Below are 22,192 nucleotides of genomic sequence, written 5' to 3'. Positions count from 1 at the left end.
CCGGAGATCGCGGTGAACGCGTGGTTGGTTCATCGCAACCTATCTATCGCTGTGGAAAAGTTCAGTCTAGGTAGTCATGGACATGGGAATTCCAGTGCGGTTATGCACCATGCTGCTGGGAAGATCGCATGTGTCTGAAAGGGAAGAATCTGAGGGTTCGTGTTACGTTTTCCTCACTGAGGATAAATGTTCCAATTATGCTGTCACCAACGTACACCACACTTTCATCATCTCGTCGTCTCTGACACGTCCCCGAAAACTTTGGGAGTTTTTCGTACCCCAAATGTGGACGTTGTGCCAATTAACTTTCCCACTGGTGAGAAAGGTTGCTTCGTCAGAGGAAACGACTGCTCCTGGATAGTTAGGGTTTTGCCCGTTCCGGTCCACCATCGCAACAGCTAATTCGTGGCGACGCTGCAAATCGTTTCGCTTCAACGCTTGCACAATTGCAGCTTTGTAAGAGTGCAAGCGAAGTTGTTTATGCAGCACCTTGTAAGCTGGAGAGTGATTTAGCCCTCATGATGTTCAGCGAATAGACTGATTGACTTTTTTCGATCGTCTCTCTGATCTCCTCTACTCTTTCCTGATTTCCGTGATTTTCTGCGAGTACCTGATTGTTTGATTACACTCTCAGCGGCGCCCTAGTCATATCAAACCTTAACTGCATCTGGTGGTGTCCTTTGAAATGGATTCGTTTAATAAAAAATCTACACAGAGCTTTCTGAGTGGCTTTACATGATTCCGACAACCGCAAGTATCTGTGTCGCTTACTTTTTAATTGCATTTACAAATAAAGGGTGTTTCATGTGGACGCCATGTAAGTAAAGAAAAGATTTTAGTTGCTTCTTATAAATTAATAATGATCCATAAACTGTGTTACAAATAAAAGAAAAAGGGCTATACCCATGGGAAAATATTCGTTTCCCGGTAGTGTGTTTCATTGTAATTTCACTTTAGACTGCCTTGCTTTGAGCGAAACATACTCATTGATTATGTCACTGATATTAAGTGTAGTTACTGTGTCGTATTCTATGGTAGATAGCTAAATTCGACAATCTGCTTTCACTTCTTTCAACGTAGATGAACTGGTCTGAGTACTGCTGTCTATAGGACCAACGATTAACAACTCTCGTTATATTACCCACCCTTATTCTTTAATATTTTTTTTTATTTACACAATAGATCGCATGAACCTAAACTGGGAGCAGGAGCAAGTAAATTATATATTCACTCCACCTTTTCTACTTGCGTCCTATACCATCTCACCGAACGAGATGGTGCGTTGGTTAGCACACTGGACTCGCATTCGGGAGGATGACGGTTCGATCTCCGTCCGGCTATCTAGATTTAAGGTTTCCGTGATTTCCCTTAATCGATCCAGGCAATTGCCGGGATGGATTGCCGGCCGGTGTGGCCGTGCGGTTAAAGGCGCTTCAGTCTGGAACCGCGTGACCGCTACGGTCGCAGGTTCGAATCCTGCCTCGGGCATGGATGTGTGTGATGTCCTTAGGTTAGTTAGGTTTAATTAGTTCTAAGTTCTAGGCGACTGATGACCTCAGAAGTTAAGTCGCATAGTGCTCAGAGCCAGTTGAACTAGCAATTGCCGGGATGGTTCCTTTGACAGGTCACGGCTGATTTCCTCCCTCATCCTTGAAACAATTCGAGCTTGTACTCCGTCTCTAATAACCTCGTTGCCAAGAGGATATTAAATCCAATCTTCCTCACTTCCTTCTCTCTTCCTCCACCGTCGTGTCTTGCTCTAATCCTCATTCCGCAGAAATCGTCGGAAATCGAAAACGTTCGCACAAATAGCAAATTTGCTTTAACGCCTACTCGTGGACCTTTTAGATCCTACAATACGGTAACGAAGTCGCAACAACAACGTGGGCGAGCTGGGGATGCACATGCTGCGTGAACCCACATAAACCATGTGCGATGAACGTTCGTTCGGTACTCGTTTCTGTTTCTGTGTGGTGCTACACGAACGAAATGACACTGTGACGACTGCGTCCTTTTACAGTCGCTGGTAAAGTGAAATGCTTCTTCTCGTAGGCGCACGAAAAGAACACGAGGGATAAAACTCGCTTAGCTCTCCCATCTATTTTTTAAATCGCCTTTATTTTTGGCTGCTTTCTTCGGCCAGTTTGTACGCCCGTCTATGCCTATGCTTTTGGTGGTGGCCTATCTCGTCACCCTCTCGGTGCGATCCCCCTTGACCTAAAATTGCACGTCTTAAGAATTCATTCCTTGCAATTCTCTTGCATTTATCCACATTTTACGTATTACAAATTGGTGCAAGAGTTGAATTAACATGTTTTGTTCCACTCTGGTCTTCATTGCATTATTACTAACTTGCGCCACAATATTGCAGACAGAGATTATTTGCTTTACAATGCTAAGAAATTCTTGCTTAAAAACCGTTTGCTTATGTATGCTCCCCACACCAAACGAAATAGGTCACCAAGTGAAACATTGTAACAAGCGGAATACACCCAACTTCTGACAACTGTTAGCTTTAATAAAGGTCAGTGATAATTCAGTTCACTTAGTAGATTTTCACTTAATATCCATTGGCATACAAATGACGAGGAAGGTTATTGAATATGCAGTTTAGTGGCTTTAAGTGTTAACTTCAGGAAGGGGTTTGGGAGAGCGGCGGCAGCAAATGGTTTGGGGTAGGGGCTAAATCCTGCGAAAGATGACACAAAACTCAGTACACACATACCTGAGATATTCGTATTTTTCGTATAAATGTCCTGTGCATGTTTTGTCTGAGTTGAGGGACTGTTGGTTCAATCTACAGGTCGTTATATGAGTATTTATATTTATCTGTGTGCACTGAGGGGGAAAAAAACATCAACACAAAAAATAATGAATGTAGAGTAATGAAATTTCGGGAATACATTTCTCTAGGTGATATATTTAAGTGATTAACATTCCACAATCACAAGTTAATGTAAGTGCGAGAATAAACCATTGCAAATGTGAAACGCTGGTAAATTAATAACAGATGTAACCGCCAGAATGTTGAATGCAAACGTGCATGCATTGTGTTTTACAGGTGCCGGATATCAGTTTGTGCAGTGGATTCCCATGCCTGTTTGCAGGGATGGTTAAGGTTGTTTGAGGATGACGCTAAAGTCGTCCAATGGTGTCTCATATGTGCTCGACTGGGACAGATCTGGTTATCGAGTAGACTAAAGCAACATGTCGACACTGTAGAGATGTTGGGTTACAATAGCAGTACGTGGGCGAGTGTTATCCTGTTAGAAAACACCCCCTGGAATGCTGTTCATGAATGGCAACACGACAGGTGAATCACCAGACTGACGTATAATTTTGCGGTCAGGGTGTGTGGGATAACCAAGAGAATGTTCTTGCTGTCATACGACATCGCACCACAGACCATAACTCCAGTGTAGGTCCAAAGTGTCTAGCATGCAGACAGGTTGGGTTCACGCCCTCAGCCGGCCTCCTCCTAATCAACACACAGCCATCACTGGTACTGAGGAAAAACCAACTTCCATCAGAAAAAACAACAGACAACCACGCTGTTCTCCAGTAAGTCCTCACTTGACAACACTCAAGTCGCAAACGGTGGTGGTTTGTGGACAGTAGAATACACGCTACAGGGCACCTGTCTCGGAGCAGTCCTTGAAGTAACCGACTTGTAACCGTTAGTTGTATCACTGTGGTGCCAACTGCTGCTCAGATTGCTACAGCAGATGCAGTGCGATGTGCCAGAGCCATCACCAAAAATTATGGTCTTCTCCCTTGGCTATCCAAAGTCCGGCCTTCTTGCAACCATGTATTTGCATGACCACTGCTCCCAACAATCGTGTACAGTGGCTACATTCCTGCCAAATTATTCTGCAATATCACAGGAGGAACATCCAGTTTCTCGTAGCCCTATTACACGACCCTGTTCAAACTCAATGAGGTGTTGATAATGGTGTATTTGTAGCTTTAAAGGTATTCTTGACGAACATCAAGTCACCAAACCCACTCTCGTAGGTACCTAATGCTCACAACCATTACCGAGTGTATTTGAAGCAACCCTAATCTGCATCATCACAGTGGCGCTACTAGTGCCACTCTTATGTGACTGGCATGAAATATGAATAGACGTCATCTTTCAGGTGTAGAAACCTGCCTACCAATTTTCATTTATGTCAACATCAAGGAAGGTGGCTTGTTGGGATGAGGAGGACAAGGTGAAGCAAATGGGGGAGAAGATGTTGAGGTTCTGGAGGAATGTGGGTACAGTGTCCTCATCCTTGATCAAGATTACGAAGATGTCATCAGTGAATCTGAACCAGGCGAGCTGTTTGGGATTCTGAGTGTTCAGGAAGGATTCCTCTGGACGTGTCATGAAAAGGCTGGCATAGGAGTCCATCTGTCTCCTCACCTCTCCCATTCCCCATACTCCTACTTTCTACATGCGCCCTAAAGTCCATAAAACCAATCACACAGGACAACTCACCGTGGCCAGTTACAGTGCCTTTCCATAGGCCTTACCTTTTGACCCTCTGCCAAATTCAAACATGCTGGACTCGTTAAGGACCTTCTCCCAGCCCCTACAGTGGAAACGCTTTTTCACCACCAACCTAACAACCAGACTCAACCCAAAACCAATGTTAAACCCTGCCTGACTCAGTCCATTCCTCCTATCCAACTTTGGTCTACCCCAATTGTCCCCAAATTACCCCCTGTTAACTTTCCAGAAGATCTTAATCTCTAACCATGCCTCATTATCATTGTCCAAATCCCTCACATGCAAGCTAACCTTACATTCACAGAAAGAACTGCAACCCACAACATAAAAGCTGATTGCAACCTTACAGTGCTACCTGCTGACAAAGGCTCCACCATTGTGTTTTTAACTGCAAGGATTACCTGGCAGGAGGACTGTGCCAGCTATCAGTTTCGTCTGCCTACAAATCCTGCCACAGTGACCCCATTCCAGAAATACAGCATTATCTCCAGTCTCTCCTCAGATCCTTCGACGTATCCCAGAATCTCTCCCTGAGTCTCTCTCTCTCTCTCTCTCTCTCTCTCTCTCTCTCTCTCTCCCCTCACCCCTACCATTTCGCGCACTGTTACCTTCTACATGCTTCCTAAAGTCCATAAACCCAACCACCCTTGATGCTCTATCGTGCCCCTACTGAGAGAATCTCTGCTCTTGTAGAGCAACATCTTAAGCCTATTACCCACAACTGAACCTCCTATGTAAAAGACACCAGCCATTTTCTCTTCTGTCTCTCCACAGTTCCTGTTCATTTACTGCATGGTGTCCTGCTCATCACTGTTGATGCCACCTTTCTTTATATTAACATTCCAACTGCCAATGGCCTTGCTGCTATTGGACACTATATTTCTCATCCCCTCACAGTGGTATTCTGCCACCCACTGAACATACACAATAGTCTCTCCCATCCCTACTCCACCCCTGCTCCCAATCACTGGCCTCATGGCTCATATCCCTGTAATAGACCTAGACGCAAGACCTGTCCCATACATCCCTCCATCACCATCTACTCCAGTCCTGTCAAAAGCATCACCTATCCCATCAAAGCAGTCTTCTCATCTACAAGCTAAGCCACAACCACTGTGCTGCATTCTATGCGGGCATGACTACAAACAAGCTTTCTGCCCACATGAATGCCCACTGACAAACTGGTACCAAAGAACAACTGGATCACCCAATTGCTGAGCACAATGCCCAACCCCCTGAAACAATGTTCTTCACTTCAATGACTGCCTCACAGGCTGTGCCATTTGTACCCTTCCTGCCAACACCAGTTTCTCAGTCTGGCACACAGTTTTAATCTGCCATTAAGTTTCATATCAGCACACACTCCACTGCACAGTGAAAAGTTCATTCGGGAACATCCCCCAGGCTGTGGCTAAGCCATGTCTCTGCAATATCCTTTCTTCCAGGAGTACTTATTCTGTAAGGTTTGCAGAAAAGTGAAGTTTGGAAGGTAAGAGATGAGTCATGCTTCGGTGGCTCATATTGTAGAGTACTTGCCCATGAAAGGCAAAGGTCCCAAGTTCAAGTCTCGGTGTGGCACACAGTTGTAATCTACCAGGAAGTTCCCTCAAATGTTCCCATAACACCCCCAGCCTTCAGTGGTCACTGTGCATCACCTACCTATCTCCTTCCCTGTTCCCACTCCAGCACTACACCAGACGGGGTGGCCAAGCAGTTCTAGGCACTACAGTCTGGAACCGCGTGACCGCTACGGTTGCAGGTTCGAATCCTGCCTCGGGCATGGATGTGTGTGATGTCCTTACGTTAGTTAGGTTTAAGTAGTTCTAAGTTCTAGGGTACTGATGACCACTGCAGTTGAGTCCCATAGTGCTCAATTTGAACCATCCAGCACTACATAGCCCTTTATGTCACCAAGGCATCCTCAGTTTTTTTACTTTTCTCCTTTTGCAGTCCCTATGGCCCTTTCCTCTACCTTCCACCACCCGGCCCTCCATCCAACATAACTGCACCAGGCTGCCCTACCCTGTTCCTACCGTGTCCCTGTATATTTCGACAAACAGCACGTTACTGTCCCCCACCCTTACACTGCTATCCCTTCCCCTCCTCCAGCCTCCTCCTTACCCCCACCACACACATTGCTTCTCCCATCATGTACAGTTGCTCACAGTCTGGCCTCAGTGGCCAGAGACAGTGGTCATGTGTGTGTGTGTTGTGTTTGCGTGAACATGTGTGTGTGTTGTCTATTTCAGAGGAAGGCCTTTGTCTGAAAGTTTACTTGTTTAGCAGTTGTTTTGTTGTACCTGTCTGCAACTCAATGTCTCCACAATCTCTGAGTAACAATCTATCATTTTCATAATACTGTCATTATTAAATCTGGATTTTTGATTGTTTGTATCTTTATGTATATTTAATCAAGGAAGCTATTACTTTGCAGAAAGATGCTGCCTCCTCACTTTTACTTTATACCTGGTCTGTACCTGCTATTAGTATCTTGATATTTATTTGACCACAATGGCACTTTTGAAAGATAATATTTCAAAGATCTGTAAATTTGGTCCACCTCCATAACTGAATGGTCAGAGTGACTGACTGCCATGAGGTGAATCCAGGTTCCAGTCCTTGTACAGCCAGGGATTTTTCCTTGTTTGGAGAACAGGACTGGGGCCCACCCAGCCCTGTGATGTCATGTAGTGGCTCCAAGATCTGAAAAGATGACAGCAGCCAGGAGTGGTGTTCTGACTCCATGCACCTCCATACCACATCCAAATGATGCCATTGGCTAAAGATAACATGGCAGTTGGTCAGTCCATAGCAGCCCATGTGAGGCCAGAAAGGCAGAGCTTAACTTATATTAACATCACTAAATTCTGAATTTTGTTTACAGTACATTACTGCTTGTCATGCAGCTTTAAAACAGTCAGGGAGACAGGGTTACTAACATGTAGTTAACAGAACTTTTCAATCTCTGAATGTAGATATTCAGATAATTTATGAAAAGACTGGCTAATGAGATAAGTTTTTAATTTTCTTTTGAACTGATAGGGTTCACCAATATCTTGCTTTCATGGGGGCTCTAGCAGCAAGATAAACCATTTCTTTCTTTTCGTGGTTATTTACATTCTCTTAATTATTTACATTCTCTTAATCTTGTTCTTACTTTGTTTAAAGATTTCATTGATTTTTTTCTCCTAGCGGTGTAAGTAGCTTTGTCTGAAAATCCGCTGCTAATCTCATCAGCATTTTTTAATTCCTTGAAAGATGATATATTTTATCTGTTTTATTTTTCAAAATTGTGATTTAAAGAGTTCCTTCAAAGATAAATCACATGTGTCCACATTCTAAGGGAATGTTCCAAATGAGATATGTTCATTTGTTATTTTATATCTATATGTGAATGTATGCTGTTCTACTTTATCAGCAATACTTATAATTTCACCTTGAAGATAAATACTGGTCAGCCACTGTATCTCCTTGTAGTGTTTTGATTGTATATTCCACAAAAAGAAAGTGTTTTTTATGAGACAAGAAATTGAATTTAACATTTTATATCACTAATTTAATGAATTCCAGAAGACATTTTGTTTTCCAGGTGAACTCATTCACTCAGGCAGATGTGGATGCCCTGAAAATAGTCTATCTCCCACCACAACAAGTACAAGAGTCTAGTGAAAGTGTGTTCACAATAGCTTTACTAGTGACAATGCGGCAAGGTGGTCCAGCTTACAACTTTGAACTCAGGTTTAGAGTGCATTCATATTCAGCTATGCAGCTGATATTCAAGCAGAAGAATCCTCATCTACAGCTGAAATCTGTGAGTAATATTTGAAGTTCAAGAGTATGCATGCAAATGCCCTTTCATAGCCCATTGACTAATGTGCTTATTAGTTGTGTATTAACACATCCTTAATGTGTTAAGAGATCATATTTTAATCTCTTCTGTCTTACTTAACTACTTCTAGAAGCATGCTGCATTTAAAAAGTTGATTCTTTTTGTCCTCTGTAATATTTCCTCTTCATAATTTGAAAATAATTTTATCCAAAATGTGTCAAACACGAGAAAAGTAAATGAAATATTAAAATAATGATATTAATATAATAGAGGGAAACATTCCACGTGGGAAAAATATATCTAAAAACAAAGATGATGTGACTTACCAAACGAAAGCGCTGGCAGGTCGATACACACACAAACAAACACAAACATACACACAAAATTCAAGCTTTCACAACAAACTGTTGCCTCATCAGGAAAGAGGGAAGGAGAGGGAAAGACAAAAGGATGTGGGTTTTAAGGGAGAGGGTAAGGAGTCATTCCAATCCCGGGAGCGGAAAGACTTACCTTAGGGGAAAAAAAGGACGGGTATACACTCGCACACACACACATATCCATCCACACATATATGTCTGTATATTTGTGGATGGATATGTGTGTGTGTGCGAGTGTATACCCATCCTTTTTTCCCCCTAAGGTAAGTCTTTCCGCTCCTGGGATTGGAATGACTCCTTACCCTCTCCCTTAAGACCCACATCCTTTCGTCTTTCCCTCTCCTTCCCTCTTTCCTGATGAGGCAACAGTTTGTTGTGAAAGCTTGAATTTTCTGTGTATGTTTGTGTTTGTTTGTGTGTGTATCGACCTGCCAGCGCTTTCGTTTGGTAAGTCACATCATCTTTGTTTTTTGAAATATTAAAATCTTTTATTAAAGTAGCTAATCTCTATAGTTTATGTCATCATTTTTGTTTAATTTGACCATCTTCATAGTGTTCAGTCCATATGTATTGCAACTCCATTGATTTCTTCTCATAATGTAAGCCACCATAAATGCTCCAAAATGACACACTCTTTATTATAGTTACTGTTGTGCTAATGACATTATATTGGTAATGGTTAAACAAAAATTGGTACAAGACATATTACAGCTGTCTAAAAGACAGTTATAAATTTAAGAATTCTCTTTAGTGGTTATTATACATTTTTCATTCAGATATATTATATTCAAATATACTATTTTCAAATGTGATATGTCATCCTTGTTCTATAATTTGTGTTGCCAGTTCCTGTTTGAATACCTACTCAGATCAAAATTCTGTATTCATTATTTCAAGTTTCCTCTTCTTCCCCCAACATAATTTCAGCTTCACCACTCACTGCAATGATTCAGTGAGGCCAGAATACAAATTTTTACTGAAGAAACCATTTAATTTGTGGTTGTAACAGTGTACTATGTCCTAAGTAGCAAAAAAAAATTGCTTGTTATATTATGTTTTACTAAAACTGCAGAAGCACTATTGTTCTCTCACTCCTTTTTCATAGCAAATGTCTGTTATGCTGTCTGCAGAGTACATGGTTATAACTACATAAAAGTTTCCCCATTTTCAATACATTTCACAGTATGTCTGTATAGCTAGTTTCATCATATGCATCTCTTTCTTCTGGTGTATTAGGTCACTCTTAACAGTCTCATTTGTAGCATTTCCCTGTCATCGTTATTTGTTCTGCTTCCACCAAGTCAGTGCTGATAAATGTTCAATGTATGTTGAGAAGTATTCACAGGTATTATATTATGCAAGTAAACAGATCTTCAGACTGTGAACTTGAAGGTTAAAACTAAAGCATGCATAGTAGACATAATATTTTTTAAGGTAGTAGAAAATTGGAGAGAGAGAAAACACTTGGAAAATAGACCACCGTATACAAAATTCAAATACTTAACGCACTGACAGGTGGCTTAAAGTATAAATTAGGTTAATGTTCCAGTCTTAATGTATTTGCAAACAGTGATAATTGTGCTTGTTGTGTCCCCTTTCTGTGATTGTTGTTTTGATCAATAATAATAGTTCATTTATTTATGCTTTTACCTCACCTGAAAAATTTACATCCAGCATGGCATTCTTAGTGAGTTAACATTACAGTAAGCATTAATAATAACAATAATAATAATAATACATCAACATACATATTCCAGAACCATCATACAGATCATGGTGGAGTGTACCACGTACCACTACAATTCATGTCTGTGCCTATTCCAGACGTAAAGAGAGTGAAAGAGAAACAGCTGTCTATAAGTGTCTACATGAGCCCTAATTCCTCTCAACTTATTGTCATGGTCCTCTGACAAAGCATATGTTGGTGGCAGTAGAATCGTTCTGCAGTCAGCCTCAAATGCCAGTTCTCTAAATTTTTGCAATAGTGCTTTAATAATGTCATCTTCCATTAGGGATTCCCATTTGAATTCACAAAGCACCTCCATAATACTTGCATGCTAATCAAAGCTACCAGTAGCAAATCTAGCAGCACACCTGTGAACTGCTTTTATGCCTTCCTTTAATCTGACCTGGTAGAGATCCCAAACACTCAAGTAATATTCAAGATTGGATTGCATAGTATCCTATATGCCATCTTCTTTATAGATAAGCTACACTTCCCTAAAATTCTCCCAAGAAAATGAAGTTGACCATTTACCTTCCATGCTACCAACCTGATGTTCTCATCCAATTTCTTATAGCTTTGCAGCTTTGTGCCTAGGTATTTAATCAGTGCAGTCATGTGGAGCAGTGCACCACCTATGCTATATTTGAACATTACTTGATTGTTTTTCCTACTCTTCTACTCTAACTTCCATTTTTCTACAGTATCCTGCAGTATATGAGCTGTACATAATAAGAAGGTCATTATGAAATTAATGCCTCATATTATTTTCATTGAAAGTGAACTGTAATAGGTACAGAAAGCACTACAACAAAATTAAATAGAGCAATAGGTCAGCTACATATGGTCTATTTTCTCAAAGATGAACAATGACCTACCTGCCACAATTGTAAAAACCTTAACCATATGAGGCTAGTCACTTTCCTGCAGCACTGATGACATCTAAGTCTAGAAAATGATGACCACATATTCCACTTGTCATAAGCCAAAGAGACAGAGTCAGAGAGTGCTAAATCAGGACTGTATGTCAATATGGTAGGACTGTACAGCCAAATTTGACAAGAGTTTTGGTATCACAATATTGTTTAGCAGCTGGTGTTATCATGTTGCAAGTGGAAGTTTGTCTTATTTCCTGACCTGGCCCTGGAATTCAGGCTTTCATCCTAAAGAGTTTCATGTTGAAGCATTCCGAACTGACAGTTACTCGATCCTCCAAGACATTCAAGATAATGACACACTGCCTGCCTGAGAAGACTGTGTAGATTACTTTACCTGAAAGTACACGTGTCTTTAACATCTCCTTTATTGGAGAATTCCTGTGTCAGCCCTCCATGGATTGTCTTCTGGATTCCAACTCACAGTGACTGACACCACATCTCATCTCTGGTGATGAGAATGTTCAGAAAATTGTCACCTTCTGCCTCATATTGGTCTAGCAGACCATAAAAAATTTCCATTGAGTGACATTTTGGTCTCGTGTAAGCACCCTCTGCACCCATCTTGCACACATTTTGTTATAACCATGGCTTCATAACACCTTGTCTGAGACATTACATCATGGGTGAGTTGATCAAGACACTGCTCATAATGATAGCTCAGCAGAGTTCATCTGGATGTGACTTCTTGCAGTACCCTTTTCATCACTATTGAAGCACACAACCTAACGTTGCTCATGTCAATTGTAGCATCTCTATCTATACTCCTTTAGCAACATCAATATATTTTAGTTGGTCCAATTTGTTCAACAGTGAGGAATTCAATGCCACATTTCTGTTTTGTACATAACTTGACATCAGACACCATTTAGGAATGCTCCCCTGATATAGTCCACTGCAGAACAGTGAAATTTTGGGAACAGGATTCAAATAGCAGCGTACGGAATAAACTGTCCCCACTAATATCTGCACATACATATATTTCAACAATTATCATACACTTGCACACAATACAAGGTATAAGAACAGACTGAATTAACATGGCAGCTCTGATGAGGGACCTCAATCCCAAAGATTAATGTTGTCTATGGTCTATATGACCTATGGCTGATATTAAACTTCCTGGCAGATTAAAACTGTGTGCCGGACTGAGACTCAAACTCGGGACCTTTGCCTTTCGCAGGCAAGTGCTCTACCAACTGAGCTACCCAAGCACGACTCATGCCACGTCCTCACAGTTTTAATTCTGCCAGGACCTCATCTCCTACCTTCCAAACTTCACAGAAGCTCTCCTGCGAACCTTGCAGAACTAGCACTCCTGAAAGGATAAGGTCCCAAGTTCGAGTCTCGGTCTGGCACACAGTTTTAATCTGCCAGGAAGTTTCATGTCGAAAGTTGTATCGCCCCACCAGAGGACTTCAAAGGGGTCGAGATAAGGTGGTTGCAGAGGTTGTTGGACCGTATCATCTCTCAGCATTACATGGAAGCCAGTGTTGAGAGCAGGTGGCCTGTAAGTGTCCGGCGGGGAGTGGCTGATAGGTGAGTGCAGGTGTGCATGTTTGAAGTGGATGTGCATGCGACTTCTGAAATGCCTGGAGGGGGGGAAGTCTTCAGGTATCTGAGGCTGAATGAGTTCCCCTGGTAGGAAGGGGTTCTCCCCATAAACGAATTCTGAGATAGTTTCCTGTAAGTCGGGCCTGAAAGTTGAACAGAGGCCGAGCAGTACCCATGGAAGTGCTTCAGACCAGTGGCAGTTGTGGCACCTGAGCACCGTTTTTAAAGTGCAGTGTCACCGTTCCACTAACCCATTGCTTTGCAAGTGGTAGGCTGTGGTGTGAATTTTCTTTATGCTGTAGATGTTACATAAAATGGTGAACAGGGAAGATTCAAACTGCTGTCCCTGGTCGGTGGTGATGGTGGTCGGACAACTGAACCTAGCAATACACGAGAAGGTAAAACCCTTGGCCACGGTTTCGACAGTGATGTTAGGTAAGGAGACTGCCTCTACCCAGCGGGACATGAGGTCAATTGTGGATAGAATATGTGGCCCTCTGATGGTGGAAGAGGACCAATAAGATTGATATGTACATGACGAAATCGTCCTGGAGGGATGTCGAACTTTCCCAGTGGTAGAGTGGTGCAGCTGTGTGCCCAGGTGTGACAGTCCCGTTTTATATATTCCCAAATGAAATGCTCAGAGACGAGCTGTGTAGTGGTGCGGATGTCAGGGTGAGCAAGTGAGCGATGTTATGCAGAGCGTCGAAGGCCTGCCGGCACAGGGGAGGTGGGAGTAATGGGCATAAGGTACTGGTAGAAGAGTCGCACCACAACTTGTCCACAACGCTAGGGAATTTAGCTTTAGTAAACACAAGAGATGTTTGAGGGGCCATAAGGAGAGCATGAGATTCCTTGTTGGAGGCGGCCAGGTTGGATAAGTCAATGATGCATGAAATAGTATTGATCTGCAAAAAAAAATCTGTGGTGATGTTGTCCATTCCCTTGATGTTGCGAATGTCAGTTTTGAATTGGGAGACTAGATCAAAGTGATGGAAATACCGAGGAGGTGGGTCCCTGAGGGGGTTGCAGAAAGGGTCTGCGAGTGGTTTGTGATCCACGAGGATGAAGAATGAGTGACCCTCCACATCGGGGTGGAAGTGTTTGACAGCCTTGTAGACCATAAGGAGTTCTCTATCGAAAGCAGAGTATTTCTTCTGAGCTGTTGATAGTTTTTTAGAGAAGAAATGAAGAGGGGAAACAATGTCTGCTTGCGTTGCTGTAGTGCCACTCCCACTGCGATGTCACTGGCATCCGTAGTGATAAACAACTCGGCCGAAGGGGTGGGGTGGGCGAGTGTTACAGCGTGAGCTGAAGAAGTCTTTAATGCATTGAAAGCCTCCAGCATAGGTGCAGTCCAGCAAACAGGTTTGAGTCCTGAAGTCTGTTTACCCGACAGTGAGTCTGTCAGCGGGGCCTGCACAGTGGCTTGTAAGCAGCCAGGGGCAGCAGTGAAGTGATGGGGTGTACATGCGAGATTTGGGAGGCTGTATTCTGTTGGTGGAGATGGTGTAATCCAAGAAAGAGACGGAAGGCTGACGCAACTGGAATTTTTCTTAGTTGACCTCGACGCCATTGGAGTTCAAGGTCTGGAGGACCATGGATAAATGATTTTCATGTTCCTCTGCTGACTTGCTGAAAATGAGTATGTCGTCCAGGTATGCAAAGCAAAACTCAAATTGTTGTAAGATGGAGTCAATGAAACGCTGCCACGTTTGCGCCATGTTTTTTAGACCAAATGGCATGAAGTTGTATTGGAGCAAACCAAGAGGCATGATAATAGCTGTTTTAGGGATGTCATCCGGCGCTACGGGAATCTGGTGGTAGGCATGTTTACAGTCAATAACACTGAAGATTGTAGCACCCGATAACATAAGAGTGAAATCATTTATGTTAGGCAAAGGGTAATAGTCCATGACAGTACGAGAATTTAAACATCTGTAGTCACTGCACATTCAGAAAGAACCGTCATGTTTGAGGACGAGATGCCCCTGGAAGGCGAAATGCCAAAAGATGTACTCAAACCTATGTGGTCGAAAAGTTGAGTAAGAGGTCTGGGGGGTGAGCAAGGAGAATTTTGGGCACAAAAATGTCCATTGTTAGTCTGCAAACAACAGGTCAAGACTGATAGTTGCCAGACGTGTTTTGCGCAAATGACAGCATTGCACATGGTATGACAGTAACTGCTGTTGCAGCCCGTTGAGAGTCAAAGTATGTGTGCGAATGTAGATCGCTTTGAACATTATAGGATCGATCGGTAGGTACACAGTTCTGAATATTATCCACTTCACACTTCACATGTTGGCAAGCACAGTCCAGCAACACGAAACCTGAGTCCATTGTTTGAGTTAACAGTGTAGCACTCGACCAGTGTAGAACAACAAAGTTTGAGGTTAACGTGGTTGGAGATTGCGAATCACTATGGAGTAATGAAGAGCCGGCCATTGCCGAAGGATTGAAGAGGCCCGGCGGTCATAGTGGGCTTCCAAGTCTTCGAACAAAGCGTTGGGTGAGATGGCCATGGCAGCGTGCACATAATCTGTTGATTTACCACACCCGCCGTGGAAGTTGTAGAAACTTTGGGGTCACCAGTATGGGAACAGGATACGAATAGTGGTATATGGAATAAACTGTCCCCACTAATATCTGCACATACATATGGTTTGACAATATCTGATTATTGTTTCTCTGATGTCTCTGAAGATTGTATTATGTCATCTGATAACATAAAAAAAAATGTGCACACAGTACAAGGTATAAGAACAGACTGAATTAACAAGGCAGCTCTGATGAGCAACCTCAGTCCCAAAGAGTAATGTTGTCTATGGTCGATATGACCTATCAGCACCACAAAATTAGTAGAACATTAGTGGGAAGATTAAAAAATTAAGACACACCAGCATAATCCAGCTTGGGTGCTCAAGAAAAATGAATTCATTAGTTTCAGAGTAACCCTCATAACAAGGTTAACAAAACTGGAATGAGTACCAATGCAAGCAAGAACAAATTGGTAAGTTTCTGCTCCATAAGACCAAAACAATATTTGAGTGTAATTCAGAGAAATATCTAAGAGTGACCTCTGGTAGTATACAGTGTTGAGATGTTCATATGAGATATGCAGTGTACAAGGCAAATGAGGTCTTCCAAGTAAAGATACTTTTGGAAAACTTCTCAAGGCAGATAAAGCAAGAGGTATACTGCTAAATGTATCTGTATTATATGGGACCCACAAAACCCATATCCAAATTTTTTACCCTGAAGATGTAGAAGAGCAACAAGAGGTGCCCAAAGTAATTTTAAGCACTGTTTTGTGTAACTGCCATGATACAAGACTTGAAATAGAACTCATTAGAAACTCCAAGCAGTATTTGTAGATTAGGGAAGATGTATAGGGCTCTTTCAGGTTGCAGTCAATGGGCTAATATTAAAAACTCGTGAACTGTGCAGAAAAGGAGAAGAAACCATGGAATTCATTATAAGTCAGTGGACAGATTCTCCTTAATTGGTAAATGAAGAATTGTTAAGTGTGTTCTGTGTCTTGTAATATGTTATGCAAGGTGTTTTTATATATCTTCCATGTTCCATGCAATAATGCTGAAATATTTACTCTGTGTCAGTCAGTTGTTTTCTTATCCAAGCATGCTGCAGTGCTGTACATAATTCAATGATATATTAAAGTGTTCTCCTTTATATACCACAAAATAGTTACTTATCTTTAAAACAAGAATTTATCATGAGGTTATGGGCCCAGAATGAATCTATAAGCTTGCCCAGATAAACTGGATATGTAACTATTCATCTGTTATTTTTAAAGGAGAGCACCAACAGTTCAGTGATGCACTGCATATCAGTAAATAGTCAGAAGTAGCATCAATTGGCATATTAGTGATACAAAAATTAAAGTCACGAAAACTTTGTTAATTTTCAAAGCACAGTCAGAAAAGTCAATTACATGCATTAACTTCACAGACAGTAGAGTTTTTATCCGTTACCAACAGATTTTATTAAGCCACAATTGGAAGTTTTGTCAGAGTATCATCACGGAAATGTTAACTACGTTTCTTGGCAATTTAAACTTGATTTCACGTTAAAGTCAATGAAATTGTATTCAGTAGCAACCGGACAGGAAATTAAACTGACAGGTGGAGAAACTGGTCAACATGTAAAAGCTTGGATTGAGAAAGATCTTGAGGAACAAATTTTTATAGGTTTAAATGTCAGTAGCGACATAGTCAGGAAAATAGGAAATTGCAAGTCTGCTAGTCAAATGCTTAAAAAATTAGAAATGCTAAATGACAAGAAATTGGATTTGACAATTAAAGATTTGCAGAGAAATTTCTTCATTTACAAATACGATACAAGTAACTCTGCTATTCAAAACTGCATGCATATTCAAGAATATGCAGAAGATTTAACACCATAAGGCAAAGCCATGAAAGAGAACTGGATTATGTTGCAAATTCTTGGGATGTTACCACCGAAACTTCACCACTTCTGTACTGCGTGGGATAATGTAGCAGTAGCTGACAAAAATCTTAACACATTGTTTGAACTTTTGTGTCTGGAGGGAGATAGGTTAAATGAGACAGAACCATTAAGCATGTTGCACACTGATGCTTTTGTCTCAAAACAAAGTAAACCATTTGTCAAAGCAGGTCAGCAGGAAATGTCTATAGTTCAATGTTTCAAATGCAGCAAAAATGGGCATGTAAAGAAACACTGCAGAAATAAACCATGTGCCAAATATTTAGTATACTGTAGAGATAATTATTCATGTAAAAACTACAAACAAGAGGGTAATTTTGCCAGGGAATGTCCAAGTCCAAAGTTATACAGAAACAAGACAAGCAATAAACTTGACAGTAAAGAATTAAAAGGTTACAAACATAAACCACTGGTCACTGTTGGATTATCTATTGCCAATATAAATGAAATAAATTTGCAATCAGGTCGAGAGAACATTTGGTACCAAGACTGTGGTGCCACGCAACATATGACATTTAGAAGGGACTGATCGATAAATTATGTAAAATTAAATCACTGTACAAAAGTGTTAATTGGTGATGCAAACAGATTAGAAGGAATTGGAGTGGGAGATGTTGAATTAAAGGCTTTTGATGGAGAACACTGGTATGAAGTAGTTATGCAGAATGTATGTACGGAACATAAACTTTAATTTACTTTTTGTTTTTCAAGTCTTAGACAAAGGCTATGTTCAGACTGCAAATGCAGATCTCTCAGTTTTCAAAACTGTTGACAATCTGGAAACTGTAGCAATAGGTCGATGTGAACAACAGCTGTACAAGATGTTGTTTCATACAAAAGAATTTAACAAATGTATGACAGGAGTCTCAATTAATATGTGGTATGAAAAGTTAGCACATCAAAATGTCCCGTGGCAAGCAATATCACAAGTCTCATCTGACAAATATGAAAGTTGCTGAAAATACTTTGGATGTAATTCATGTTGACTTGTGTGAAATGAATCTCATGTCATTAGGAGGAGCAAGATATTTCTTGTTTTCTAAAGATGATTTTCCTCATTTCAGAATTGTTTATTTTCTCAAGACAAAAGATTTCCAAATTAGAAACTTTCATGAAAATAGTAGAAAATAAGTTTGGGAAGAAAGTAAAATGTTTAAAGTTAGACAACAGGACCAAAATCAAGAATGCATTCACTAAAAGGCTGCTAGATGAACTTGGTGTTTTTCACATCAAGACGAACACATACACACCTCAGCAAAATGGCAGAATTGAAAGAGAAATGTGCACAGTTGTGGAGTCAGCACAATTGGCAATATGTACACAAAACCTGAATGAGAATCTTTGCACTGAAGCAATAAATTATGCCATCTTTATGCTAAATCAAACTGGTAGAAGTTCAGTAAAAGGAAAAAGTCCTGCTGAAGTGTGGTTTGGACAAAAAATAGATTTTTATAAGTTGAGAAGTTTTGGATGTGACTGTTATGTTCTGACTGAAGATCACAAACAACAAAAAAACTGAAAAGAAATCAAAGAAAGGATCCTTTGTCAGGTATGATTTGGATTCACCCTGCTCCAGAATCTATCTACCTGATGGAAAGGACATAGTTACCTCTGATAATGTCATATTTGATGAAAGAATACAAGGTGGATAAGGAGCTAGTGTAATTAAATCTTTCACAGGTGGAAAGAATGAATTAAAATATCCAGAAGAAACACAGATATCTGATTATTGCTTCTCTGATGTCCTTGAAGATTGTAGTATGTCATCTGATAACATAAAACAAAATGAAGTCTCACCACCAAAATTACATGCCCGACAAAACCTTAGGCATCCTATGTGACTGTAGGCTTTCCCGGCGTAAACTACTGATGAAGGTTTCTCGGGTCTCCAGCCGAGTGATAGTGTTGATATGATTTTTCAGGAAGTGTCATACTACCCATCTTCTGGCAAAGTCAGAGGGTGGGGAGGGACAAGAAAAAGAGAGAAAGATACAGACAAAAAAGTAAAACAGAAGATAAATAAAGAAAGGACAAAAAGGAAAAAGAGGGAAATAGAGAAAGAGTTGAGTAATTTTTTTTTAAAAAAAAAAGAAGCTGATGGCAAAAAACCATATGAATAAATGGTAGAGGGGATTAATTAATGGTGGTTTAGTCCAGGAAGATTTGATGATATGTTGGTGAGCAGGTTCCTGTCAATGGAATTTAGGGGAACTATTGCTGATTAGGATGATCCAAATGGTCGACGTTGTGTAGCAAGCAGTCATGTTACTTGTCATGCTGTAAATCCTGCTCAGCAATTGGGTACGGGTCTCTCCAAAGTGAATGCTTCTTCTGTGTCCATTCATGCATTCAGCTGGTTTAGTGGTAGTCATTCCTGTATAAAAAGCTGTGCAGTGGATATGTGGTAATTGCTAAACAATATATGTGGTTTCTCATGTTTCTATGTCTTTAAATGTTGTAGAAGGTAGTGGATGGCTGCATGAGACTGGTTTTACGGTGGGAACAATGGTAGGAGTAAGAACCTTGGAATGGAGATTATGGTCAGTTAATGTCGTATAGTTTGAAAAGAATATCAAGGAGGTTAGGAGGGGAACATAAGGCAGTAATGAGTGATGTGGGAATAGCAATAGCTCACTTTGTCAAGGATGATAAGTAATTCAGCTTTGATGTTATTAAAGGTATCCTCTCAAGATTCACTTAGTGTGATTAGGGGGAACCACACGAAACCCCAATCAGGACAGTTGGTTATCTAGCTGGCTCTTCAATTAAAAATTCATTGTCTTATTATTTATTGAAGTGAAACAGAAATATAAAGCCCAGAAATAACAACAGCTCATGCCAATATGTAACATTCCTTTCCATTTTCATGTAATTTTAGCATAGTTCAAAATATGTTTCCCTCATGTTTTGTAGTTTCCATGTCCCTGTACATAATTCCACTTTTACAAATCACTTCTCAGCACCTTCTAAAACTAACAAATTATTCTTTTACTTCTTTTTAAATTTTGTTACAGGGACAAACAATAAATGTTACACATGTTTTTGAGCTTGATGACATCAAGAACAGACTTCATGATATACGATATGTAATAACGGATATACCAAGAAGAGGAGTTCTGTCTCTACTATTTGCTAATGGAACAGTTATAAAACTTGGAATTGGTACGTATAACATCTAAGAAATGTTTATTTTCTTTTATGTCTAAAAATGAAGAGTGTGAAATTATTTTGGCATTTATTGCAAAAAGGATGTGTATCTTAAGCATACACATCCACCCACCCACCCACCTACACACACACACACACACACACACATGCGTGCGCACACACAAACACACACACACACACACACACACACACACACACACACACACATACACTTATACCCAGGAAACATCGTGCTAATACACACATCAAAAAGAAGTTTTGCATCACCCCAATTCCCCGAACTCCTGAAGACAGACGTTGACTGTGAATATTGTATCATAGACACAGTCCCTTTGAATGTTCAGAGATGTCACTAAGCCCACCCAAAGATGTAAACAACCATGAATGAGCAGCACCTATTAGACAGAGGGGATCAAACAGCTGATCAGTTCCAGTCTTTCAACCAGTAAGGAGGTACATGGATCATGTTGTCTGTATTTCAACCAAGCCTGGGTGGTCAATACCACAGTTTGATCATGTCCGCATTGTTACTTTGTGCCAGGAAGGGCTCTCAACAAGGGAAGTGTTCAGACACCTCAGAGTGAACCAAAGCGATGTTGTTCAGACATGGAGGAGATACAGATACAGGAACTGTCAATGACATGCCTCGCTCAGGCCACCCAAAGGCTACTACTACAGTGGACGACCACTCCCTACAGATTATGCCTCAGAGGAGACCTGACAGCAACACCACCATGTTAAATAATGCTCTTGGTGCAGCCAGATGACATTGTGTTACGACTAAAACTGTGCACAATACGCTGCATGATGCGCAGCTTCACTCCCAACATCCATGGAAAGGTGCATCTTTGCAATAATGACACCATGCAGCACAGTACAGATCAAACCAACAACATGCTGAATGGAATGCTCAGGATTGGCATCACATTCTCTTCACTGATGAGTGTCGCATATGCCTTCAACCAGACAATGGTCGGAGACATCTTTGGAGGCAACCCAGTCAGGCTGAATGCCTTAGACACACTGTCCAGAAAGTGCAGCAAGGTGGATGTTCCCTGATGTTTTGGGGTGGCATTTGTCAGTCCGACGTATGCCATTGGTGGTCATGGAAGATGCCATAACGGCTGTACAATATGTGAATGCCATCCTCTGACCAACAGTGCAATCATATCAGCAGCATATTGGTTAGGCATTTGTCTTCATGGATTACAATTTGTGCCCCCATTGTGCACATCTTGTGAATGACTTCCTTCAGGATAATGACATCACTTGACTAGAGTGGCCAGCATGTTCTCCAGACCTGAACCATATTGAACATGCCAGGGATAGATTGGAAAAGGCTGTTTATGGATGATATGACCCACCAACCACTCTGAGGGATCTATGCCAAATCACCATTGAGGAGTGGGAAATCTGGACCAACTGTGCCTTGATGAACTTGTGGATACTATGCCATGATGAATACAGGCATTTGCAACAGGTTCCAGCCAGCTCTCAGTCCCAAGAATAATTTAAGTGTGAGAACTTTCCTGCAGGGCACTAAATTTGGGAAGTTTGTTATGAATATTTTCACAATTTACTGATAAAATGTTGACAGTCGAAGTGTTTTTACTATTAAAATACCCT

General features: G+C 41.0%; 1 protein-coding gene across 1 annotated transcript in view; it reads left to right on the top strand.

Moving 5' to 3' along the window:
* The window catches only part of LOC126201327 (extracellular matrix organizing protein FRAS1-like), a 422,703-nt gene that overhangs the window by 229,903 nt on the left and 170,608 nt on the right, over positions 1-22,192 (top strand). The window contains exons 5-6 of the mRNA XM_049936776.1: positions 8,085-8,306; positions 20,413-20,560. Of these exons, the coding sequence (XP_049792733.1) occupies positions 8,085-8,306; positions 20,413-20,560 (370 nt within the window). The remainder of the gene's footprint in view (positions 1-8,084; positions 8,307-20,412; positions 20,561-22,192) is intronic.

Source organism: Schistocerca nitens, chromosome 1 (assembly GCF_023898315.1).
Source record: "Schistocerca nitens isolate TAMUIC-IGC-003100 chromosome 1, iqSchNite1.1, whole genome shotgun sequence".
Taxonomy (NCBI): domain Eukaryota; kingdom Metazoa; phylum Arthropoda; class Insecta; order Orthoptera; family Acrididae; genus Schistocerca; species Schistocerca nitens.
The sequence above is the reverse complement of the archived record's forward strand: the minus strand, read 5'-3'. Positions and strand labels throughout refer to the sequence as shown.